Genomic DNA, 27,411 nt, shown 5'->3' with positions numbered 1-27,411 from the left:
GAGCAGTGAAACTCTTATGAATTATATGTATGACAGAGGATATGGACTACTATGTTTCTGCAATTATAAATGTCTTCTCTGGCCTTGGATGGCCTTCAGACCTCAATAATACTCATACACTCATGAACGTATAAACCGGGACCTTGTCAGATTACACATACACCTTGCTCTCAGTCTGTCAAGTGTGTGTTTGTGTGTGTGTGTGTGTGTGTGTCTATATATATATATATATATATATATATATATATATATATATATACACATATACACACACACATACATATACAGTTAATGAGCATGTTCAATAAGCACATCTTCTGTGATAAGGATAAGAAATCACCTATGTGGAAGAATATAGTTTGTTTTCAATGCCAACAGCCATCGCTTGAATGGAGGGGATAGGTGGAGGAAAAGAGGAGACCTAATGACCTCACACTATAATAAAGGGAGGAAATTATACATAAATTATATAAATTAAAGTTGAAGAGTTTTAAGAAGAAACAAGATGAAGTAATCACTTATCTGATAAGATAACATTTAGAGCACTGGATTCACATCTGTACCTACTGGCGCCAAACAAGATCTGAGGAGGTTCAGCTAAGGGCAGAAGATTATGGATAAGGGAGGAGCTTGAGCCTGGTAGCTCAAGTCTGTAGAAGGCGGCAGAGTGGGATCCGAGGATTGGATCTGTAACCCATCAGTGAACCAGAATGAGAAGGACAACATCAGATATTATTCTTATCTTGTGACATGCTTATTTTATACATACAACTTTTCCACAACTGGGTATTTGACTCTCTTCATAATGGCATAGACTCAGACTGTGATTTTAACTGTTAAAATGATAAAAGTTTTTTTTTTTTTTTTTTTTTTTTTTTTTTACCATTTGCAGTACGTGCCTGGCATTTAAATTTTGTGTACAGTATTGGCATGCACACTTCTGGTTCCTTAGAGCTCTGTGGAGAAAATTTTTATCTAACAGTCATGTGACGTCTCCTGTTTGGTATCTACATCTCGGAAGTACAGGCTAACACAGAAGACCTTTGGCTAATAAAGTCTGCAGATGACTGCAAACTAGGAGCCATAATCGAGTCCCCAAATGATGTGAACATCCTACAGAAGGGCCTCACTGAGATAGATGCCTGGTGTCAAAGTCATTGCCTCAAGCTCAATGCCAAAAAGTGCATTGTCATCCCCTTTGGTAAAAACTCTGTACCCATGAACTATCACATAGGCGGCAGTCTACTTAATGCCAAATGTGTGATAAGAGACCTTGGGACCCAGGTGGACAGTAGTCTCTCTTTTGATAATCACATCGCCACAGTAGTCAGAAAATCCTTCTATGTGGCACACCTCATCACAAAAGGATTCTCATCCAGGAAAAAAAGCGGTCATTGTTCCCCTCTACTCGACACTCATTAGACCCATTACAGAGTACAACTCCCCTTTTGGAATGTACCTCACAAGACATCTGCAGCAGCTGGAAAGGCCACAGGAGTACCTCACAAAGAGGATTACTGGCCTCAAACAGATGCCCTACACTGAACGTCTCAAAAAACTCCAGCTTTACTCTGTAGCATATCACCTACTCCGAGGTGATCTCTGCCTAACATATAAAGCTATGTCAAACCCACTGCTGTTGGACATGCTACACCTAAAGAAATCCCAATCCCTCCAAGCTACACACTCTAGGGACCTAAACTTGTCTCCACAATAAACAGGACATGTTGGAGGGATAGATTCCTGTCCCAGAGACTTCCCATACTCTGGAACAAGCTACCCATCTATGTCAAGCAAAGTTCTTCATTAGCACTCCAAGAAACATCTTGATGAGTGGATGGGAAATAGTAAATACACCCCGGGGATCACTTCTGTGGCTCTGCTCGACAGGGGCACAGGAAAATAACTTTCTTGGATGACGTAAGCCAGGGAACCTTGTTCGCTAGGCTTACCTTAGGCCCTTGGGCCGATTGCCTTATTTATAGAGTTCATAGGTAGGTACCAGGCTATCTGAAATGCATTTGAAAATGTTACATTTTTCACTGACAAGAGTACGATTCTCGGACAAACTTCACTGTGAATGACATTCGGAAACTTATCTCTAAGAATATAATCCAAACTTTAACTAAATTCAGTTTATAGTACATTGTAACAATTCAGCAACACACCGTTGCTTCCTTACCTCTCTGGTTGCAATGATTAAAAAAATGTTCTGCCATTACCAGTGACTTAAGTCCAAAACGTCCCTTCCATGATTCCAAACAGTAGAATTTATCCCCCTATTGTTCCAAAGTAATCTGTATATGGATGCACCCATAACACTAAATACTGTCATTGTGCTTCTCTGAAGACTTTCACACTCTTTCTGCATATGCATACCTTCACTACACAGTGGATTTAAATTATCTGACTCTCTACAAATAAGCTATCAAAATGATCTTACTCACTTTCTTCTTTGTATTCTATGTAATTTAAAGACAGGCCAAGAGCACATGTGAAGGCACTTGTACTGCCAAACACAAACTTAACATGGACAAGCTCAGTTGTTTGATATAAGGCTGCAAATGATCACTTGTATACAGCTATCACTTTATATAAAGAGGTCTGGGATTTATTTTAAGTAGCTACATGCACTGCTTGATATGCCACAAGCAGTCAAGAAAAACAACCTTGTCTGCCATCAGTATTTATTCACCTGTTTTAAAAGATGTAGGATTTCTGTGAAAAAAATGTAACACAAAGTCCTCAAAGGGTTTTTCTTTCTGGAAAAAAAAAATCATCGGTTTAGAAATGATTTCTCCTTAACAGTCAAAAGATCACCATGGAAGTGGATTTAGACTTTGTCCCACCACTGACCCAAAGCAGATGATGCTTCATTGCTCTTTCTGACATGCTACAATGCTTTTTCAGTGTGCTTTGAGGGTGTTATCACCATTTTGTCTAAGTGCTAACAGGACTACGTTTAATTTTTGCCTTTTCTGGTATTTCCTTATGTCGAACTGGCTTATGACATTTCTGAAGAACATAGTTTAAAATTCCTAGATTTGTTACCGTTTTATGATATTTGTGTCTCATCCCACCTTCCTTAAACTCCTCAGTTTCCACTTTTTGTATTCCAATATTATTTTTGTCATACATCCATTACAGTGCTGACAGTTATCACTCAAAGCTCCAAGACACAAATATACAGCAAATGAAGGCTACAAATGCAATTTTCCCCTACCATAAAGCAGGCTTACTCACAGGCTTCAGATTATCCACAACAAAGTGCAATTACAGCAGGACAGAAAGCACAAAAAAACAGGCTGATCTCCTAAAATAAGTCATTCTGAAATGGAATAGGCACTTAATAATACAAGGAAAGCTGTGTTTTGCAGGACCCTGAGAGTCAGCAGTTCTGAAACTGTTAAACTGTCAGGTATGCAAGTGATGCAGCTGGTCTTACTTCGAAGAGGAACAGCATTGAGCATTTGTGATTAATACTGTCTACTCTTGGAAAATGGTACTTCTGAGGATGCTTCGATAAAGTTATTTACTCGATTGATATGGACCTCTCAGCTCCATCCAAGAGCATTCCATGCAAGAAAAGACTCCCAGCCTTAGTCTGTTCAATGCTTCTCATCCTATGAAGGTAGCTCTCTGGCACCAAGGCTACTGGCACTGAAAACAGGAGCACAACCAAATAAGCTACTGGGATTTCATTCCTTTTTTCCCTTGGTCTCCTATCACATCTAATGCCTTGAAACTCTTCTAATCTCCTCTTTCTGGGGAAAGCAGGAAGAAGTCATTATATCACATCAAAATAAATTCAAATTCTCCAACTCACACATTTATAATACACTTAAAATATTTATGCTAAGCTTATCTCGCATCTCTATCCTGTTGGAAAATAACAAGATGGCAAAGAAGAAGTCAGCTGCATCTTAACACCCTACTCAATCAAAAATGCAAGGCTCAAACAAAAACAAAGAAACCACTACATACATTCATTCATTTCAGCAACTCACAAAGTGAACTCGTACAAAAAAAGGGTAGAAGTAGACCAGATACAGTTTTATACAAAGACTTAACACTTACTTGAAATTAGTTACTACCAACCTTTCCCAAAAATTAAATGTAATATCTTGAAGACAAAGCACATCAGATTTATGATTTTGCATTGTATGAAAAGTGTTTACAAAGTAACAAGATCCCTGTTGTAGAAGCTGTCATTACTTACAGGCACAGTGGACAGAAGTTTTTGAAAGTCATCTTTGGAGACTGTTTGGCACTTGGTGATGAGGATGCAAGACTCTTTAACAACAATCTTCAAGATACAATGCAAAAGTTCATCATTCAGCCTACAATTGTAAGATGACAACACACTATAAGAAACGGCACTGTTTATAAACAGGCAATTTAAACTTTTATATCAGTTATATCGGGCATAAGTCAACAAGAAAGGTAACTTAGTGCTTTTTAGAATCAAAGTACAAAAGAAAACAGCTTCAGAAACATTAATAAACTGAACAGTATAGGGTCTCAGAATGTTACTGCCTTATGCAACGCATTCAGTAATCCTAAGTAACAACCACTTAGCAAAAACCCAGGGCAAACAAACGCCTTACAAATAAAGTATGAATGTATTTAAATTGATTCTGAAGAATAAATTATCATATACCTTGCACATAGTTTAAAAATTCAGTTTTTAAAAGTAAATAAACTTTAAACAAGAGCAGCACATGCCATTTCAGAAACATGTTTTCCAAGTATATTTAATTAAGAACCTTCTCGTTAAAGATGTAGAGTTTCCAAAAAAAGATGCATTGGGCACTATAAATGCAAGCAATGTCTTACAATCTAGAAGGATTAGGAATTTTGTAAGGATGTCTTCATAGGTATTTTTACACCCCTAAGTAGACTTTAGACAGAATTTTTCCTCGGATACACAGCAATTACTGGAGGTGTGATGGAAGAGAGCAGAATTCCTGTGAATATGTTTTTGGGAATAAAACAAGTTGATCGATTTTTACTTTGTCAGGAAATGTTAGGAAGCAAACTATTTTAACAAAGAAAATGATTCTGTTAAGCTGGGATACAGAAAATGAATTACCTAGACATAGTAAGCCCCTACTAAACTTATTATTATCTGTCAAAAAAGCAATTACTAGGCAATGGAAATCAAAAGAAAAAAACATCTGTAATAGAATTGTCGAATGCTGTAAAGGAGATAAAAGAAATGAAGGTGGGGTCTTTAGAAAAGGGAAGGAGTAAACTACAAAGAAATAAATGGAATCTGTGGAAATAATACATATAGAATAATATTCTGGAAGAGTGATATTTCAGGGAAGGCAGGACTTGAACAATCTATGTAATCAAACTGAATATTCAAATATGATTTTTGTCTTGACAATGTGCACAAAGGAATAAACTGCTGAAATGGTTTGTTTCCTCGTTTGTAATAGAATGTGTACCCATATTGCTCTGCATTGTGTAATAAAAATAGACAATGTTTTTGTACATTGTGAGGTATAAACAACAGTTTCAACAAGAATATTTTTTCTTGCTGGAATGGTCAGTGTTGATAATTGCAGCACAAATGATTCTCACTGTACCCATACCTGAAGAAAACCTTAAATTACACTACACTACCTAATAAACAAAAATATAATCTCAGTAAGGCTGACAGGGAATCAAAAATTCCAGGAAGATGCCTTACTGAGGTGCTGATAAAAACTGACAGAATCAAACACAAAAGTTAATACCTTCCAAATACCATACTAAAGCAGAAACAAGCAGACAAAGACATGTACAGTCACAAATCCTCACAGGAGGGTGGCACTGCAGTAGGCATACTGGGGACTGGCATACAGATCAAGCAACTGCCTGGATGTAGCTCTCTTAGCTTTTTCCAGGAGCTGGTACTGAGAATATCCATAGTGATGTGGCTAGTTTGTGTCTCCTCCTCCCCACACCACGGGTAGGACTAAGGACACACTATAACAACTCCATTGCTGCTTTGGGCAGAAGTACTGCACTGACTCAAAAATTCATAAATGAAGCCCATTCCAACAGTCATGCCTGGTGGATCCTGCTATGCAGTCAACCTGGCACCAACACTCTTGACCTATATATACTAGTTAAATGCAAATCTGAAGACCCCACCTCAAGTTCAATTAAGCAACACATCAAAAAGTCAGCCTCCAATGTCAACCACAAATGACCACAGAGAAGCTCCCTCTCTAGCTACCATCTTCTATTATCAATCAGGTCTCCATGAAAGTGGCTTTGCAGTGTCACCAGGCTCAGCCCTCAATAACGCACAAAGGAAACAATATGAATGCAACAGCATGAGTTAAAACAAAATGAAAAAAAGACGATTTTTTTATTTTTAATCAACACCTGTGTTTTGCTGAAGTCTGACTTATGAATTCAGCAAGGCTGCAAAACTATTTCTTTGTACTCCTTAATGGAGCAGAATTTTGGAGTCAATATGAAAATTTGAGGATGTTGCCTGAGAAATGCCGTTAGGTTTTTTTTTTTTTTTTTGAAGTCTATCATCAGTGTAAATGGCTCAACATACAGAATGCACACCTTTGGTGCAGAAGGCTGTGAATTTTATTCTCACACCAGACAGTTGGACTACTGACGTTGCAATCCAGCATAATTAGGAAGGGGGTTATGCACTCCTGTATGTGTTGTCCTTCAGATAAGATGTGAAAATGAGGCTCCCATCTGGTTGAACTAGTGGTAGCTCAAGTGGACATAAAGATCCCATGGCACTTAATGTACACAGTAGGGGTCCTTTATTTGTATACAAAAATAACTCATTTGCAAATATTTACATATGAACAAATATATAAATATACAAATCTGTTTACACATATTCATAATTTACTTCACAAAATCCATGCTAAATTTTCATCCCTATTAGACTCCCACTCCTTCTTCCATAACCACTATCTGATTTTACTTAATATTGTTGCTAAAATCCATTTACCATTAAACATAATTTAATTTATTCTTTCACTCCATACAACCCACATAACATAACTTTTATCTACTTTTTAACATATTCTTTAATTCTGTTCTGATATCCATATTTAAATATATCCATACCTATTTTATCCACTTTTTTTATATCTTCAAAAGCTCTTCACATAGTTTTCCCCACAAATTTTACTCTTTTACATTTCAAAAACATATGTTGTACATGTAGCTTCTTCTTCACAATGTAAACATTTTCTATCACTTTTCTTTTTATATGATGTATTTCCTTTTACTGGCAATTTATCTATTACCAGTTTCCACAAAAAAATCTTGACATTCTACTTTCTGATTACGCCATTTGCTTCTTATTTTTATAGTTTTCATTTTTTCATTTGTTAGATTTTACCACAGTTTTACATTGTAATGCTTTATCACCACATTCTTATACTATACTATCTTTTTCTATATCATCAATTTTTATTTTCCACAAAAATATTTTTTTCTCGGTAACATTTTATTTCTTTATTTATACACTCTCTCACCATACCCCAACATTTGCCATACTTATATTTATACAGTTTTACTACTAACATCCGATTCTTTTCAATTTATCCACTTCAACACTTTGTACAAATTGAATGAAGCAGCGTACACCATTGGGTAAATTAACCCTAAACCACCTCCTTCTTTATTTACATACAGAACTCCTCTTTTTACCGAGTTTAATCTATAACCCCATATAAATGAAAAATATCTGCAATAACTCATTTTCAAATGCTCTTGACAACATAAATACACTTGCTAAGTATGCTATTTTCCCATCAGTACTGAATTTATCAAATACGCCTTTTTTCTGAATGATAAGTTATATGTTCTCTAGAAAAGATGTTTTTTATTTCTTCTAATTTTTCCCACTGAATTCTACTTGCATCTTTATTCCCAAATTTTATACCAGACAAAGAAATGTAATTTGTTGTAAAATATATACCCCTGATCTTAACAAAATTGCCTAAACCTTTACTTTAATTAAAACCATCCCAATCTCTAGACAATAATTTGTGAAATTATTACTTATTTTATCCAAATTTTGTTTTCTGCAATTATTATAATGTCATTTGCGCATGTTAACAGAACTGGAATTCTTAACCATTCAGGTGTTATATACCCTGCCCCCTTCATTTTGTAATTTATTTCATATACTACCACATTCAATGTAAAGACTACACAACTCATTAGACATCCCTGTCTTATACCAATCTTTGTGTGTACCTCTTGGCTTAAACCAGGCATTTACAAGTATTTTTACTTTAATATTGCCACACTCTGACAGATAATTTCCTAACTTTCTCACTTATTTTATATTCTTTCATTATTACCCAAAAGATTTCATGTCCAATTGTACCAAATGCCTTATTAAGCTCTCCTATCATAACTTTTGCTTCTTTTCTGTTCATAATATCATCCACAATTTCTCTATCATTAATAATTCTTGACAGCTATTCCCCTTGATACTACATATGCTATCTTCCATAATATTTTCCATTTTAGTTTCAAATCTCTTTTTTATTATTTTCATAAAGATCTTATAATCATTATTACTAAATACTATTGGTCTCCAATTTAATTCTCCTCTATATTCCTTCTTTCATATGAATGTAAGTATTCCACTAGATAATTATTTATATAAAAAAATTAATTTAACCATTCATTCAACATCTTTAAAATTTTAAGGGATTGGCAAAAAATATTTTTTATACTTTTCATACCCTATTCCATCTGGGCCTGCAGCCAAATCCATACTTACTTGTTCTAGCACTTTATCAAGCTCATTTAAATATCTCCTTTTCCAATTCTTTATTCTCTTTTTTTTTTTTTTTTTTTTTTTTTTTAACTGTTTTTACTTTCCATGATTTTTTACTACCTCCTTTTTTCTTTAAACATTTCTTGCACATATTGTACTACACCACTCATAATCTTTTCGTGAGTTCTATTTTTCCTTTTACATTTTTATTTCTCCCATTATACTACCATTTTCTTTTACTAATCTACTTAAGTCGATACTTCTCTTTTTTCCTTGTAAAAGAATCTTCACTTGTATAACAATTCTTGTATTTATTTATTTCATATAAATCTTTTTTGTCAAAGTACATTCTATCATTAAGTTCTAAATCTTCCAATGCATTGTTATATGCTTTTATATTGTTCTTTACTTTTCTCACATCACATTGCCACTGTAAAATAAACATTTTTTTATATTTTTCCTTAAATATCTCCACCATGCAGACATTTTTTTATAAAATGTTCTTACAGTAATACTGATCTGTTCATAACTGTATCACTAATTTCTTTCCTTCTTCATTCAATGCTTTCTTGTTTACCCTTTTTATTCCTTTGCCTATTTTTATACATTCCTTGTTTTCTTTCATCTCTAGCCATATTGGAAGATTATCAGAAAATCCTGTTTCAACTACCTCACTTTCTCCTATAACTAAATCTTCTGATACTAAAAAATAATCTATGTCAGTTCTATACATACCCTTTTGTAAGTCCATGAATTTTTGACCCAAAGTTTTAACTAACTATATCTTATAACTTCTAACATTTTATTATATCATTCCCTTTCTTTTTACTCTTGCCTATTAAATCACAGTTAAAGTCTCCTGTCATTATAACATTCACATTTATCACTACAAAGTCTAAAATCTGATGAAATAAGTGTTCACTTTCTTTACAGTCAATATATACATATATTATAATTCTATATACTTGTTCTTTTCATTTAAAATCTACTATGCTTAATCTTCAAATTTTTGCTAAAGTTAAATCTAATATCTTTACTGTGCTACAGAATATAACTATTCAAAACATCTTTCATTTCCCAAATTCCAAATTATCTTTCCTCCACATAGTTTCTCCGTTTGTAATCTTTCATTTGTTAAAAATCGTCTTCTAATATAATTATATCTACATCACATGTATTACACCACTGCAAAATTCATATTTTTCTTACTATATTTTTAATTCTGTTCACATTTACAGAAAGTAATCTAAAATTTTCCTTTTCCTTTCATTCTTGGTTTCATAAGTTCATAGCTAATTACTAGACTAGCTTTCTTAGGTCACTGTAAGTCTAACCAGCTTTCTTCCCAACGCTTAGACTGAAACATTGTACCTTATGTTTTGGAAGTCAAACACCTTAACCATTATACCAAGCCCCAAACTTAAGCTGTATAGATTATTTTTCTTCCATTTCCTATCTTTTTACCTTTGTATTTATCCCTATAATTTTGTTTTGTCTTTTACCCTGTTACTAATAGAATTCTTTTTTCCCCCATATACTACTTCCCAGCATATCTCTTCTTCATCACTTATGTCAGAACCTTCTATACTTTTATTTTTTTCTCATGTAATTTTTCTTCTATTTCTACTACAATTTTTTTCTCTGTTCATTTTCTTCTTTTTCCTTACTATTATTTTCATTTTTGAAGTCCATCCATAAATGTCCGATTGTTACATTTTAACATTTCAATTCACCATTTTTTGCATCATGTCCCATTTCCCCACAAATATAAACAATAGTTGTGTAAGAACTTACCATAACCATAGATGTCCTTTTCCATGTTGCAGTATTAATAATCTTAGGGAGTTGCTGCCTGCAGCACCAGACATCCGGCCAGTATACCAAAGTTTTAGAAGCAGGGGTATGTGCAACGCTGCATACAGGGACCATAAACAGACGTTGGCTATATCTGTGACATCTGCACGTCCCCAACTCAAAAATTGGCTGCTGCATAGAGAGAGAGAGTGAGAGACCCCAAGAGCAGGAAGAAACAACTCAAGCTTCAATTCCCCAGGCACAACCAGTATAATAAATATGCCCAAAAGACGAAAGGTGGGTAGGACTGAATACTGCAACATGGAAGAGAAAGGCATCTATGGTTATGGTAAATTCTTACACAACTATTCTATGTCCTTCTGTTCTCATGTTGCAGTATTCATAACCTTAGGGAGAGTACCACAGCTCTCCAGGAAGTTGCATAGGAGGTAGGTATGGGAGCGGAGTCAATGAGACAATACAAGACAGACCTAGCAAACCCTGCTCTAGCCCTGGAGATCAGATCCAATTTGTAATGCTTGGTAAAGTTATGTACAGACGACAAAGTTACAGCCTCTAGAACAGCAGTGTAATCAACACCCTTGAAGAAAGCTGCTGAGGAGGAAGCTGCTCTGGTGGCATGGGCCTTGACAGGTGAACTCAGTTGCTTTCCATGAATGGAATAGGAAAAGGCTATCACCTTAGAAATCTGAGAGGCAACTGTTTAGACATTGCCTTGCCAAGGGCTCTAGGATGGAAGGAGACAAAAAGCTGGTCAGACTGTCTGACAGATTTTCTTATCTAAGTAAAACCTCAGTTGCCAATGAACATCCAGGGAATGCAAAGCCCTTTCTGAAGAGTTATGTAGCTGAGGGTAAAAGACAGGTAGATTAATGGTAGGTTTAAAGAAATTTCATTAACTACTTTAGGCATGAATGAAGGGTTAGTTCTGAGACAAACCCTATCTTTATGAAAAACAACATAGGGAGGAGAAGCCATAAAGGCTTGGATCTCAGTGACCCTCCTGGCAGAAGAAAGTGCCACTAACAAAACTATTTTCCATGTACATAATTTAAGGGAGGATGAGTGGGCTGGCTCAAAAAAAGGCCAATGTAAGTTTTCCAGCACAAAGTTAAGGTCCCAAGAAAGAGGAACAGGCTTACAAGAAAGTCTTATGTGAAGGACCCCTTTCAGAAACCGCTGGACTTCCAACCTGGAAGCTAGAGGTGGAGTCAAGGGAAGGTAAGCAGAAATAGCAGAGAGGTGTACTTTTACTGAGGAGCAGGTCAGCCCTGAATGTAGTAACTCACAAAGGTAGAAAAGGACCAGTGGAACAGAAATTAGAAATGGGTCATTTTTTTCTCTTGAGGGACCAATGGCAGAATTGTTTCCTCTTTAATAAGTAGTTTCTCTTGGTACTTGGTTTCCTGGCCTTCTGCAGGACATTGAGTACGTCCTCTGAGTATAGGTGCCTAAAGGGGATCAGAACTCTAATACCCACACTGTCAGTTTGAGATTGAGTAGGTGGGGGTGAATAAGGGATCCCCTCTCTTGTGTGAGTATGTCGAAGCAGTGAGGTAACCTGTAATGTTTGCCCTGGGTTAAAAGGTAGCGTACGGGAAACCAATGCTGTCTTGGCCAGAAGGGAGTCACCAGCAGGAGTTTTGGTTTGTCCTTCTGTATTTTCAGGAGGACTTTGTGAATCATAGGAAACGGAGGAAAGGCATAAAGGAACATTCCCTTCCATGAAAAGGAGAAGGCATCCACCCTCCATGCTTGTGGATGTGGGAGCCTTGTGCAGAAGAGGGGCATGCTTGTTCGGGGAGGAAGCAAACAGATCTGCCTGGGGAATACCCCACCTGCGAATTTGATCCTGAAATACCTGCCTGTGAATCATTCATTCATGGGAGGGTGTTAAGGTTTTGCTCAGAGTGTCTGCCATCCCATTTTCTTCTGATGGGATGTAAACTGCCTAAAAGTGAATTTTAGGTGATGCTGCCAGGGACCATATCTGTATAGCCAGACTGCAGAGGGGGCAAGATTTTGTTCCTCCTTGCTTGTTTATATACCACAGAACTGTCAAGTTGTCTGTGATGACCTTCGGGGTGCCTGGCAGAAGGATCTCTTGAAAGGCCTACAAAGCCAAGGATAGGGCCTTTAGCTCTTTTAGGGTGATGCGGTCCTTCCTTTTTTGAATGGACCACTCCCCCTGAACTTTGTGCTGGTTGTTGGCATGGTGTAGGACAGCTCCCCAACCTAAATCTGATGTGTTTGTGTACAGATGCTGCTTGGGTAGAGGGATCTGCAAGGGTACCCCTCAACTGAGGGTGATGGTGGCAATCCACCAGGAGAGTTCCCTTTTTAAACAGGGAAGAAGAAGTTTTGTTTCCAAGGGATGAGAGTGTTGGCTCCAGGAGTTTTTCAAGACCCACTGAACCTTTCTCATGTGTATCCTGGCTAAAGTAATCATGGGAATCAGAGAAGCCACGTACCCCATTATCCTGAGAAATTCCCTGGCTGAGATGTTAGACAGAGATAGCAGGGAGTGGAAGAACACACAGAAATTCCACTTTCTGGGGAGGGACAAAGACTGACATCAAGTCTGTCCTTATCCTGTACCCCAGGAAGACAAGGTCATGGGAAGGAGTCATTTGAGACTTTAGGCAATTCACTGTGTAACCTAGACTCTGTAGAAACTTGCAAATCATTTCCAGGTGTTGGGACAGGATTTGCTGATCCTGGCGCAGAATAAGAAGGTCGTCCAAGTAGGGATAAATCTGCATGCCTTGCAGTCTGCACTGTGCAATGGATGGGGCTAAGCACTTTGTGAATACTCTTGGTGCTGTGCAAAGGCCAAAGGGTAAAGCAGAGAACTAAAAATGTGATGAACTCACTGAAAAACAAATATTTTCTGTAAGGGGGAATGATGGGGATATGTAGGTAAGCATCCTTCAAATCCAGGGAGGCCATGAATGCTTGCTGAGGTATGAGGGGCAGGAGCTACTACAATGTGAGCATTCTGAAGGTAGGCACTCTGAGGAAGAGATTGAGGTGGGATAAATCGAGGATGGGTCTTCCAAGGGCCATCTTTTCTTGGGACCAAAAACATCCCTGAATAACATCCCTTGGCTAACTGATCCTCTGGTACTTGTTCTATATACCCCTGAGATAGAAGTTGTCTCAGGATAGAGGGAAATAGTGGGAGCTGATTGTGAGGGGTTGAGGTATTCCCTGGAAGGGTGGAGTAAACCCAAATAGTCATAAAGTATTCCCTCTTGTCTGAGGTGATTTGCCGCCAGAAGGGTAGGGAGAGGGTTAGGCGCAGGGATAGTGGGGATGGAGCTGGTTAAGAGATGAGAGTCACAGTGGAGAGGCTCTGTCTGGGTCTGGCTGCCTCCAAAAGGAAGACGGTATGGAAGTGGTTTAAGACATAGGAGCAGATTGTTTCCTTTTATGGCTCCGTCCCGTGGAGTGAGCTGCAGAGGGATGAGAGGACTGCCTCTTGACAAAACTAGGTTTTTGAGGATAATTTCTATGAAGTCTGGGAACAGGCAAGACTAGTAAATGTTTTAAAGTTTGCAAGTCTTCACCTTTTTCCTGTAGAGACTTAAGTAGCTCTGCATAAGCAGCTCCAAAAAGGGCTTTGTTGTCCAAAGGTGCATCCAACAACTTAGGGTGGATATCCAAAGGTAAGAGCTGAAATCTTAACCATAAAAACCTCCTTAACACTGAGCCAGAAGCAGCAAACTTAGAAGAAGCTTCTACAGCATCATAGCTGCACTTAATGGAGTGTCTGGTCACTTGAGAGACTGTGGACAGAAGGATACTTGACTGAGCTTTAAATAGTGATTCTAGAACTTCTGACAGAAGAGTAGAGGCCTTAGTCAGGGAATGTAACGCAAACTTGGCCATATGAGTCTGACAATTAACAGCCCTAATGACTAAGGTGGAAGAAGTATATACTTTCTTTCCTAACCTGTTCATAGATTTACTACCTTTATCCGTTGGAAAAAGGGAAGAGGAAGGTAGTTGCCTACAGGACTTATCAGGCGACACTGCAACGCCTGCAGGATCTGCTGGAGTGTTTTTGAAAAGGTACTGCTCCTTAGCAGACACTTTGGGCTTTGTGAGGCAGCAGAAAAAGCATCCTGGAAAGCTGGAAGTAAAGGTGAGATTGCAGATGGTGAGGGCTGCTCCATCTGCAAGAGTTCAAAGTATCTCTTTTTGTCTGAAAGACATCTGAGAGGTCCCACTTGAAATGTTGTCTAAGCATGAACATGGTATCCCCAAAGGAGAGGACTTCTCCAGAGGAATCAGGATTAAGAGCCTCCTCTTCATCTAGGGTAACAAAATCTTTGGGTGAATCCAACTGAGAGCAGTAAGTTAAAGACTCATCTGACCCCTGCATGCAACATCACACATACCCCTGCTTCTAAAACACTAACAAACTGGCCGATTTCCAGTGCTTCAGGTAGCAACTCCCTAAGGTTATGAACACTGCAACATGAAAATAGGACATTTTCTTTTGTCACAGTTACTTATCAAATGTCCTTTTCCACACACACACACACACACACACACACACACACACACACACACACACACACACACACACACACACACACACACACACACACACACACACACACACACACATGCAAAAAAAAAATGTTTTGGGTTGTCCCCAGTATTTCACAACACCCCTATTCTTCTCCACAATATCATGCTTGGTATATGCTTAATTTTTCTCTTTATATTTTTAACACAGTATTACAATCCCAAGCATCAGTCCATAAACTCCTTTTGACAAACTTTTGCGGTGTCCAGTAACTCTTTACATAAAGCTTTCGCAAGTCCTTTCAGTCTCTCTTTCTACGCCTGTTCGAAATTGTACATAAATGTTCTTTTTTGTTTCCCTATTAAATGCTTTTATCAAATAGACTCCATGTGTTACACCCTTTCTTTTTTCACATTCTCCAAGAAAATTTTCCATTAAAAAACAGTCAAACAGAATGTCACAAAATGTCTGTTTGTTAAGAATAAATGCTCTTACCTCATGTGTTTTTACACCCAAAGGAGCTATTAAATTGAATCCTTGCCACATATTTCTGTTTTTCATTTTCTTCTGCCTTCTGTTCTGCTACTCTACTTTTTCCTAGTTTACTTTCTCTGCATATGTTTTTTTTTCCATATCAGCACTATTCTTTAGAATTATCTGTGCACCCTCCTTTTGTATTTTCTCCATAATGTCCCCCCAGTTGACATCTGCTTCATTTTCTCTCTCTCTGCACTGCCATTTCTTAAAGTACATCATCCCGCAACCCTCCTGAATGGAGGGTTGTAATTATACAGCCATGACTTGATGACACATCTCCATCAAACAGGTTTTCTGAAACATTTCCTAAGAATCCTGCACACATTCTCCAGTCTCGATATTTGCTTTCTCCTTCATTTCTTTCACTACTCCATCATCTTTCCTTCTCTCTCTCTCTCCACCTGCCTCCCTGCTTTTCTACTTTAGATTTTGTGAGGCTCTAAGGAAGGGTATTCTGCACCTAAAATGGAAACAAGAAGTGCTTCTTCAAAATGGTTCCCACTTATAGCAAAAATGGGTAGGGGAGGTTCCCTGATGCCCTGGCCAAATTGCCACTAGTGGTATAAGCACCACCTCAGATCTCCACTCAAGAGAGGTCACTTGCTTAGTGGAACTAAGATGGTCAACAGAATACAAAACAGACAGCTAAAATTAAGTAAATAAACTATTAAATTAACAGTTTCACATATATCCACTTTGATCATATGTGATTTGTTCAACTACAGACTCCATGCAAATTTGTAAAAAGAACTTAGGTTCTTATTATAATGTTCCACCTGTGTTGTCGATCTTCATTCATTCTTGACTGATGTGTTCGGTTCCGACCTCTCAGAACCAACTCGGCTGTTATACATAGTTTGCGCCAGCCAAAAACTCTTGAGCTAAGGCTCTACCCACAATGCCTCTCCCTCATTACCTCGTATCGAGTTTGCCTAGTATTTAAGAAAATACAGAAGCCCTGTCTAAGGTATAACGCTATAACATCCCAGGACTAGGTCCAGACCTCCAGGAATCTTTTGGAGGGGGCAGGAGGGTGGGATGTCAAGAAGGAATGAAGATCGACAACACAGATGGAAAGTACAGTTGTGTACACTTACCATAAATGTAGATGTTTGAGTGTATTTACTGTTGCAGTCATCACCTGTGGGTTATCCCTGCCGTGGTAGCCCTTGGCCAGCCTGAATTCCAGAGTCAATGTTTCTGCGTCGGCTGCTGTCGCCTGAAGTCTGACATCAAGTTGTCAGTGCTATAAAGCAAGGCAGCAGATGCCAATACATCAGTTTTTCTTGCCCTAACCAGTCAGAAGCACAAGAAGATATGGTCAAGTGGTCTTGGTGGCTAAAAAGTCACCATGGGAAGCTTATGTAACCCTAGGGAAAGAAGATACAAGGGGGAAGGAGGGAGGGAAACCAGGACTGCAAAAGTGAATACACTCGAACATCTACATTTATGGTAAGTGTACACAACTGTACTATGTTCTTTGTGTGTCACTGTTGCAGTCATCACCTGGATTCCCAAAGCTGAGGAGAGGGGTGGAAAGATTAGTTAGAACCCAAGGTATGGGTCAGCAAGCCCTGCAGAACTGCAGAGGCAAACCCTACCCTAGACTTAGAGAAAAGAGGTAGGTGGTAATGCTTTGTAAAGGTATGGACAGAGGTCCAGGTGGCAGCTTCCAAGATGTCCCTGGTGGGAACTCCTCTGAGGAATACTGTGGAAGTATAGGCTGCCTTAGTGGAATGGGTATGAATAGACTTAGGGGGTGATTTCCCATATAGTCTGTAGCAGAAATGGATACAGTGTGATATCCATTTGGAAATGGTTTGCTTCAAAATGGGCTTCCCCTCTGCTCCTGGGGCAAAGCTGACAAGAAGCTGGTCTGTTTTTCTGAAGGGTTTAGTACAGTCCTGGTAGTATTTGAGCTGTCTGTGCATGTCGAGTGAGTGCAGAATTCTTTCTCCTTTGTTTTGAGGGTTAGGAAAGAAGGTGCGTAGATGTATGGCCTGGTTGAGGGTCACATCAGATACCACCTTGGGCATAAAGGACAGGTTAGTCCTCAGGGAGACCCTGTCTGCATGGAAAATGCTGAAGGGCTCAACAGCCATGAGTGCCTGAAGTTCTGAAACCCTTCTGGCAGAGGTGATAGCTAGTAGGAAAAGCAGACTTCCAGGAGAGGTATTTTAATTCTGCTGAAGCAGCAGGCTCAAATGGAGGTAAGGTTAGTTTTTCTAAAAAATAATTCAGGTCCCAGGCTGGTGTGGGTGGCCTTCTGGGAGGTCTAATGTTAGAAGCCCCTCTGAGGAATTGTTTAATCAAAGGGTGTGAGAAGAGGTTGGTCTGAATCGAAATGAGCTGAAATGGCTGAGGCATGGATTTTAGTAGAAGAGAAGGATAGGCCGCTATTGACTAACTCGGCTAGGTAGTCCAAGAAAAGAAGGATGGAAGGTTGTGAGGTACTACCACCTCTGGACTGGCTCCAGGAGCACAATCTTTTCCACGTCCCTGCTTAAGATTTTCTAGTGCTGGGCCTTGTGGCCTCTGTGATGATGTCTAGGTCCCGTTTGCTTAACAGGGACCCCTTGTTTGCTTTTAAAGTATTAGCCATGCTGACAGTTTGAGAGTCTGCAAGTCTGCGTGCAGCATCCCCCCCCACACACACACACACACACCTGGGTCAAGAGGTCTGAGATCAAGGGAAGTGTCATGCTGTGCAGTAAGGGGTACCACTGTTGTCTGGGCCAATGTGGAGCAATGAGGATGGCCTTTGGCCTCTCCTCTCATCTTGATCAGTACCTTGGGAATAAGAGGCAGAGGAGGGAATGCGTACACAAAGAGGGAATTCCAGGGGAAGGTCAAGGCATCCACCTTCCATGCTAGGTGGTGATACTCTCTGGTACAGAATTTTTTCAGCTAGTGGTTGAGGTGCGAAGCAAAGAGATCCTCCTCCTGAGTTCCCTACTCCTGAATGACTTGCAAAAAAATTTGTCTGTGGAGCTGCCATTCGTGGGTGTCCAGTAAGTTTCTGCTTAGTTGGTCTGCCAGGGTGTTGTTGACCCCTGGTAGGTATTGGGCAATTAGGTGTAAATCCATGGAGGCTACTGTCAGCCAGAGGTTCATGGCTAGCCTGCACAGAGGGTAAGATTGGGTCCCTCCCTGTTTGTTGATATACCACATTACTGTGGTACTGTCTGTTTTGACAAGGAGAACCCCTGGCCTGAGGTTTGAAGGATGGCAGAGCCTTTTGTACTGCCATCATTTCCTTCTTATTGATGTGTAAGGGAAGGTGCTGGGCAACCCACAGTCCTTGGGTGCACCTGCCTGCCAGGTGAGCGCCCCAAGCAATGTCGGAGGCGTCCATGGTGATGGTCTGGATGCTAGGGCGGGGGATGAAGGGAAGACCCATGTTCTTGGCACAGGCCCCTGCCCACCAGAAAAACTCTGCCTTTATACAGGGGATCAGCAGGAGAGAGGTCTCTAAAGGTTGAGAGTGCTGACAGCAAAGGTTCTTTGGACACCACTGAAGTTTCCTCAGGCCAGAGGAATTTGAAGGATGCAAGATGCCATGTATCCCAAGGCTTATAGGAGCTTCCTCGCAGTGAGATGACTTCTGGAAGCCAGCTGGGTAAAGTACAGAGACAGGATGCTCTGCTTTTCTGGGGATAGGAAGGCCACTTGGGATGCTGTGTCCAGCAGTGCTCCTAAGAAAATGATCTTCCTGGAAGGCATTTGCTGTGATTTCTTCTAGCTGATGGTGAACCCTACAGAAGTTAGAAGGATTTTGATAAAGAGAAGGCCCTGGAGCAGCTTTTCTTTGCACTCTGCCTGAATGATGCAGTCCAGATCAGGGTAAATCTGTACATTTCTCTGTCTGCAAAATGCTATGGCCAGGGCTAAGCATTTGGTGAATACTCTGGGTGCAGTAGATAGGCTAAAGGTAGCACAGAGAACTGAAAGTGTCGTGAGCCTGCTCTGAAGTGCAGGAATTTCCTTCAGGATTCCCTTATGGGGATGTAGAGGTAGGCATCTTTTAGGTCTAGGGTCACTAACCAGGCATTTTTTGTCAGCATAGGTCAGATGAGAAGATGTCAGTTTTTGTCTACATTCGGTGGTGTGAGAGGCCTCCTCGGAAGCCGGTGCCTGCGTCGCAGCTTCAGACTCAACCAAGGCAGAGACACCCAAAGGCTCGGAAGACGAAGAAAATTTCTGCGGCATACCGGACTCCAAAAGGGTCTTGGTAGAGCCCTGCGTAAATACTGAATCGGGTATCAGGAGCTGTGAAAGCACCTCACTGAATTCCGGAGAACGGACAACCTGCTTAGCGGTCGAGTCATCAGAAGGCTTACGTGGTCTGTCTCTATCTTTATCTCTGCATTTTTTCAGCATGTCCATGGATTGTTGGCTGATGGATGCCATTTCTGAATGCGAAGACGGAAGACGAAAATACCTGTCTACAATAAGAGTTCCACGGTGAATGGTTCTCGCGTTAAAGAGTGCACAGAACCAGCAATGAGGGACGTCGTGGTCTGGGCCTAAACAAGTGACGCAGTATGAATGAAAGTCTCAGTGTGGAATCTGCTTTTCACAGGCGAAACAATTGTTAACTTTTTCGGACATCGGTTAGTGCAAAAAAAAGGATCCCCAACGGGGTACTTAGCTCTAGACGTTTTCAGCTGAAATTCAAACTCTGGTAACGACCGTCCAGCACACTTGTGAACTGCTTCTGTTACGGGCTCCACGGCAAGAAAGACGAATGTCATAGCATCGGCTGCCTTGCTTTATAGCACTGACGACCTGACGTCAAGACTACAGGCGACAGTAGTTGATGCAGAAAAACACTGACTCTGGTATTTGGGCCAGATGAGGGCTACCATAGCAGGGATAACCCACAGGTGATGACTGCAACAGTGAAAAACATCATTATGGTAAGAATACAACTTTTTTATCTGATGCTGTCAATCTTCCTTCATTCTTGACTGATGGAACAGAGTCCCCAGATCTTGGGAGGCCCTAAGGAAGGATATTCCTGAGCACCACAGAGCCAAAGGATGCTCTTCCCCTTGAGACCATATCTAACTTGTAATGAGAGATAAAGGTACACAGCGTAGCCCAAGTTGCAGCTGCACATATGTTTTCCATCAAAGCTCTGGAATAGAAGACAGCTGAAGTGGAAAAAGATATTGTAGAATAACAGTAGTTGATAACTTGATTTTATTTTGGTCATATATAAAGGTAATATAGTCTCTTAACCATTTTGACAAGGTGACCTTTGATACAGGTTTGCCGAATCTGGGCCCTGAAAATGCCAAAAATAGTTGGTCTGATTTTCTGGACGATTTTGTTCTGTCCAAGTAAAAATGTAATTGTCTGTCGACATCTAACAAGTGTAGACAGTACTCTCCTTTGTTTGTAAATTTTGGGAAGAAAAATGGTAAGTCTATGGACTGGTTGATATTAGATTCTGATACCACTTTGGGAAGGAAGGTGGGATTAGTTCTGAGTGATACTCTTTCTTTGTGAAAAATGATGTATGGATGTTTCACACAAAGCCTGCGACTGAAATTCTTCTGGCAGACATGATAGCTACTAGGAAGAGAGTCTTCCAATATAACAACTTGAGGTCACAAGTGGCTGCTGCCTCAAAGGGCTGTCAAACTAGACATTGTAAGACTAAGGTCAAATCCCACGGTGCTACAAGGTCCTTGAAAGGGGGGTTTTAAATGCAGAGTGCCTTTAAAAAAATTTTGCATAGACTATTAGACATTAAGGAATGGTCATCAAAACCGTTATGAAAACATGAAATGGCAGCCAAATGAACTTTAACTGTAGGCGCAGAAAACTCCATTTCAAACAAGGTAGCTAAATATTCCAGTACCTTGTCAACTGATGCTGAGAAAGGGTCTATATGATTTGCAGTTGCCAAATTGAAATTCTTCATTTGCCAAGATAAAGCTTCCTAGTGGATGGTTTACGGGATGCCAGAAGTATCTTTTGCACTGGAAAGGACAAGTTATTCTGTTTGTCAGTTACTGGAATTGGAGAAACCAAGCCATCACCTTGAAATTTTGAAGACTGGGATGCACCAAACCCTGAGGGTGAGACAGCAGGTCCGGAGCTGGGTCCAGAGTCCATGGGCTGTGAACCAGATGAGGCAACAGAAACCAGACTTGACGGGGCCAGTATGGTGCAATGAGAATCACTTTGCTTCTCAACTGTTGGGGTTTCCTCAGAAACTGGGGGATCAGTGGAGTTGGGGGAAAGGCATACAGGAGTCCGAGGGGCCAATCAAGAAGTGCATCTCTAGGGGACTCCCTGGGAGGGGGAATTAGGGCAAAGTAGCTGCTGCATTTGTGGTTCATGGGGGAAGCGAACATATCACAGCAAGGCTGACCCCATCGATGAAAGATCTTTGCTGTTACACTGGGACTGAGAGACTGCTCGTGAGGAAAGAGGATGCATCTGCTCAGTTTGTCTGCAATCACATTGCAGTTCCCAGGCTTATATGTGCTGCTATCAGAAAGCGGTTGGAAGCGTTTGCCCACTGCCAAATCCTTAGAGCTTCCTGACATAGAGCGTAGGACCTGGTTCCCCCCGTTTGTTGACATACCAGACTACAGACATGCTGTCTAACTGGAATGCAATCATCTCAAAACAAATGACAGCTTGGAATGCTTGCAACACTAAAAGCACCAACCTCAATTCTAGGACGATGATGTGCAAATTGGTTTCTTGTGGGGAACAAGTGCCTTGAACAGCCATTCCCAGAAAATGCCCCCCCCCCCCACCCTATCTGGGAAGCATCTGTGGTCACTACGGCCTTGGGCTGAGAGGGGGAAAGGGAAAGATTCTCTTCTGGCTTCATCCACCAAGATAAATCCTTCTTGCAGTGATTTATCAAGACTGGATGGGAAATGGGGTGCATTAGAAGTGACCATTGTGACGCCAAGAGCCATTGAAGCAGCTTCATGTGATACCTCACTAAGGGAACTAACCCAGAGATTGTAGCACCAGATGAACAGGAACTCTGTTTTGGAAAATGACTACCTAGAGTTGCGTTTAGAGTTTCAACAGTCTGTGCAGAAGAAGGGAGGCTACACAGGATACTGTATTTAATCTTGCTCCGATGAACTCCAGATTTCATTTGGGAGTCAAGTGAGACTTTTCTGTGCTGAATGAAATGCCTACTGTGTCAGCAAGATGTAGAGCAAAGTCTATGGTGCAAAGCTGCAAATGCCTGGAGGTGGCAGTGAGGAGCCAGTTGTCTAGATATGGAAATACGTGGAATCCCTGTAGTTTCAAATGAGCTGCTATAACTGCCATGCATTTGATGAACACCATGGGTGCTGTGGTGAGACAGAAGGGGCAGTTCTTGGTAATGACTGGCTGACAGATGGAAATGGAGATACCTTCTGGAGTGTTTGTCCATTTTTATGTGGTAATACGTGTCCTGCAGATCTATTTAGCATACCCAATCTTCCTTCTCTAGAAGAGAAGGATTAACTGCACTGTGACCATCTGGAATTTTGTCATACAAATTTGTTCAATAGGATGAGATCCAAGATTAGTCTCCAGTCCCCTGTCTTTTTCTGGCACTAAAAAGAATCTTGAGTAGAATCTGGATCCTATTTGGTATGCTGGGACTACTTTGATAACTCTTTTTTGAAGCAGCTTTTGAAATCTTTAGTGCTGCTAGATGCATCTGACTGGGTGGACCATCAGGGATTCGCTTTTGTTACTTTGGGCAAAGATCGAAAGGAATATGGTAACCACTGGTAATTATTTTCTGCACCCAGGTATCCGAGGTTATCGAAAACCAGGCTGAATGCTGCAGAGACAACCTTCCCCCGACTGCTTCCAGAGATAAGCAATCAGGCCTTCGTTCAGAAGCGCTGATAAGGTTTGTCCAGGAAAGGAATCTCTGGATCCCTGGTTACGTGGACCCCCTCTGCCACAGTAGGGACATCTTCCAGAAGAAGTCCCCCCCTCTGCCACAGGAGGAATAATCACCACGTGTCCCAAAAAGGCCCTTGGGTCTTCTTGAACCACATTTTTCCACTTCACTGATTGCTGGAGTAAGGTCACGGAGGACTGGAAAAATGAACGTCCACAGCAGAAAGGGTCTTCCCTTCTTTTTCATACCTGGCTAGTGTGTCTCTGACTTTTGGGCCAAACAAGGAAGTAGTATCAACAGCAGCGTTGACAAAGGAAGACTTAAGAGTTCCGTGAAATCACATAAGCTCATCCAGGCATGACGCCTAATAGCAACTCTTGTACCCGCTGCTCTAGATGTCCCTTCGGCTGTATGAGCAATAAGCCGCATGGGTGAATTTGAGATAGACTCCAGGAAGCAAGCTGAGAAGCTACTTTATCTTAAATCCCATCAGATACTGCTCCTGTAAGGGTGTCTGAAAGCTCGGTTAACAGATCCCTTTGGAGTTTGCTAAAAAGTGCCAAGAAGTTCAAGGACTGAATAGTGAAGGTCGATGAAGCAAAGACCCGCTTCACAAATCTATCCATCATCCAAGACTCTCAGGAGGATGGATAGTTGAACACTTGTCAGCAAGTTCCTTTTTGGAGGCTGCCACCACCACCATGGCATACACTGCAAGATGCTTTGACCAATGGGGCTGATCCACCGGGGCTAAAATAATCTTATCCGGTCTCTGGGGAATAGGCTCTATGGAATCAGGAGCCTTCCATGCTCGTTGAATGATCAACTTAACTAGGTTGTCAGCAGGCGGGGGTCACCCAATAAGTAGAAGGGTGGGCACGGAAAGCTTGCAAGAGCACGGACTCCTCAGAGGATAGGTCTGAGAGCTTTGAATCACCCCTCTGTTTTAATATTTCTAGGATGTCTTCAAAGGAGACACCTTCTGGCAATGACCGTGGGGACCCTTCCCCTTCACTGTAATCTGTCTTCAGTGAAAGATTCTTCAGGAGAATCCAGGTGCTTCCTCAACATCCTCTTATGGGGTGGCTCCTCAGGGGGAGGGTTTGAGGAGGACTCCGAAGAGGGGGGACCCTGAACCAGGGTGTCCTGCAGTGCTTGTACCTACTGTTCTGATGTAGCAGAGTGTAACAGCTGTGAACCAGAGGAAACAAAAATATAGCACCCTGATGAGCTGGGAGCCTGCTGAGGCCAAAGCTCTCTCCATAATCTGGAAGGCAGGCCCACCAGAAGAGGCATGGGAGCCCAGAACCATAAAAGACCACCTTGGAACTGGGGTCACACCCCGCTCCAATGAGCCGCCACACAGAGTAGGAGCCGAAAGAGGGCTCAAAAAGTACAGTTGTGTACACTTATAAATGTAGATGTTCGCATGTATTCACTGTTGCAGTCATCAGACTTGGGTTAACTGCCTGCAGGTAGCCCTCAGTTGGCCCGAATACCAGCATCAGATGCTGTCACTTCTTCCATGACGTCAGGCCGTCAGGGGTATAACAGGCAGCCGACGCCATTACATCAGTTTTACTTGCCCCAAATGTCAGGAGCCCCCAAATAGGGAGCTGGTATATGGCGAGGAACACCACCAGTAAAAAGTAAATACCAATGCCATTAGGAATGGCCATAGAGAGGAGAGGTAGAAAGATAGAGAAAGCCAGGGGGCAGAAGGGATGGAAGCCAGGACTGCAACAGTGAATACACTCGAACATCTACATTTATGGTAAGTGTACACAACTGTACTATGTTCATTGTGTTTCACTGTTGCAGTCTTCACACTTGGGTTAATTCCCAAAGCTGATGAAGGGTGGAGGCAGTCAAGAAGTGTTAGGGCTGGCTAGTAAGCCTTGCAAGACTGCTGTAGAAAATCCAGCCCTGGATTTAGAAAAGATAGGTAAGTGGTAATGCTTGGTGAAGGTGTGTACAGAACTTCAGGTTGCAGCTTCCAGAATGTCCCTGGTAGGGACTCCCCTGAGAAATGCTGTAGATGTGGAAGTAGCCCTAGTGGAATATGGTCTGATCCCCTGTGGGGTAGGTTTTCCATGGTGCTTGTAGCAGAAATAGATGCAGTGTGCTATCCATTTGGAAGTGGTTTGTTTTGAAATGGCCTTACCCTCTGCCCCGTAGCAAAGCTGACTAGCAGCTGGTCAGATTTTCTGAAAGGTTTAGTCCTGTCAAGGTAGAACCTGAGCTGTCTGTGCACATCCAAAGAGTGCAGGATCCTTTCCCCTTTTTCCGAGGATGAGGGAAGAAGGTTGGCAAATGGATGGATTGGTTTAGAGCCACACTGGACACCACCTTAGCCATAAAGGATGGGTTAGTCCTGAGGGAAACCCTGTCAGCATGGAAAATAATGAAGGGTTCCACAGCCATCAGTGCCTGTAACTCAGACAATCTTCTTGCTGAAGTTACGGCTAAAAGCAAGGCTGTTTTCCAAGAGAGGAATTTTAACTTTGCTGAGGCAGCAGGTTCAAAAGGAGGAAGCGTGAGATTTTTCAGTATAAAGTTAAGGTCCCAGGCAAGAGGGGTTGCTCTCCTAGAGGGCCTAAATTTGTTAGCCCCTTTCAGAAACTGTTTGCTGAGAGGGTAAGAAAAAGTACAGTTTTGTACCTACCATAAATGTAGATGTTCGAGTGCTAATACAGCTGCAGTCATAACAGATGGGTTCTCCTGCCATCAGGCGGGTCCTCGGTCGGCCGAATTCCAAAGTCTAGGTCCGGCGTCGGTTGTCGTCATTTCTTCCCTGACGTCAGTGCGACAGGGGTATAAAACAACCAGCCGACGCCATTTTCTTCAGTTTTTCTTGCCCCAGATGTCAGGTGCCCCCAGAAGGAAGGCAATACATAAATTTGTGTAATAAAGCAATGCCATATAATCAAAATACAGTAGTGCAAGCAAATACATCAAGAATGAATACCCCAATCAGGTTGCACGAGAAGATGTTCGCCAATAGGCCTGTCCCAAGAGGGGAAGGAGGGAGGGAAACCTGGACTGCAGCTGTATTAGCACTCGAACATCTACATTTATGGTAGGTACAAAACTGTACTATGTTCATCGTGTATACAGATGCAGTCATAACAGATGGGTAGAATCCCAAAGCTAAGAAAGGGGTGGTAGGCACTAGGTGGAACTAGGAGCAGCCAGAATGCCCTGCAAGACTGCAGTGGCAAAGCCCGCTCTAGATTTGGAGTATAGTGGAAGGTGGTAGTGCTTGGAGAAGGCATGCACAGAACTCCAAGTGGCTGCTTCCAAAATATCTTTGGTAGGAACTCCTCTTAGAAAGGCTGCAGAGGTAGCCGTGGCCCTTGTGGAGTGAGATCTGATGCCTGTAGGTACAGTTTTGCCATGAAAAGAATAGCAAAAGCGTATGCAGTGGGCTATCCATTTTGAGATTGTCTGTTTGGAAATTGGCTTTCCTTGAGCTCCTATAGCATAGGACACAAAGAGCTGTTCTGATTTTCTGAAAGGCTTTGTTCTGTCCAAATAATAACGCAGTTGTCTGTGGAGGTCCAAGGAATGTAGTAATCTCTCCCCTTTGTTTTGAGGATTAGGATAAAAGGTAGGTAAGTGTATAGCCTGATTCAAAGCTACCCTGGATACCACTTTTGGCATAAAGGACGGGTTGGTTCGTAAGGAAACTCTGTCCTGATGGAAGATGATAAAAGGCTGCACAGCCATGAGAGCTTGTAGTTCCGATACCCTACGAGCTGAGGTAATAGCCAGAAGGAAAGCTGTTTTCCAGGACAAATATTGCAAATCTGATGAGGCAGCTGGCTCAAAAGGAGGCAAGGACAGTTTTTCTAGAATGAAATTGAG

At 41.2% G+C, this 27,411-nt stretch overlaps 1 protein-coding gene across 2 annotated transcripts in view; it reads right to left on the bottom strand.

The window, feature by feature from the left end:
• Positions 1–27,411, bottom strand: part of HECTD4 (HECT domain E3 ubiquitin protein ligase 4) — a 5,422,508-nt gene that overhangs the window by 3,623,374 nt on the left and 1,771,723 nt on the right. For both annotated transcript variants that reach the window (XM_044068422.1, XM_044068423.1), the window contains exon 16: positions 4,220–4,340. In XM_044068422.1, coding sequence (XP_043924357.1) covers positions 4,220–4,340 — 121 coding nt within the window. The remainder of the gene's footprint in view (positions 1–4,219; positions 4,341–27,411) is intronic.

This window comes from Protopterus annectens, chromosome 4.part0 (genome assembly GCF_019279795.1).
Source record: "Protopterus annectens isolate FY-2018-M chromosome 4.part0, PAN1.0, whole genome shotgun sequence".
NCBI lineage: Eukaryota > Metazoa > Chordata > Ceratodontiformes > Protopteridae > Protopterus > Protopterus annectens.
Note: the sequence above shows the minus strand (reverse complement) of the source record. Positions and strands in the feature narration are given on the sequence as shown.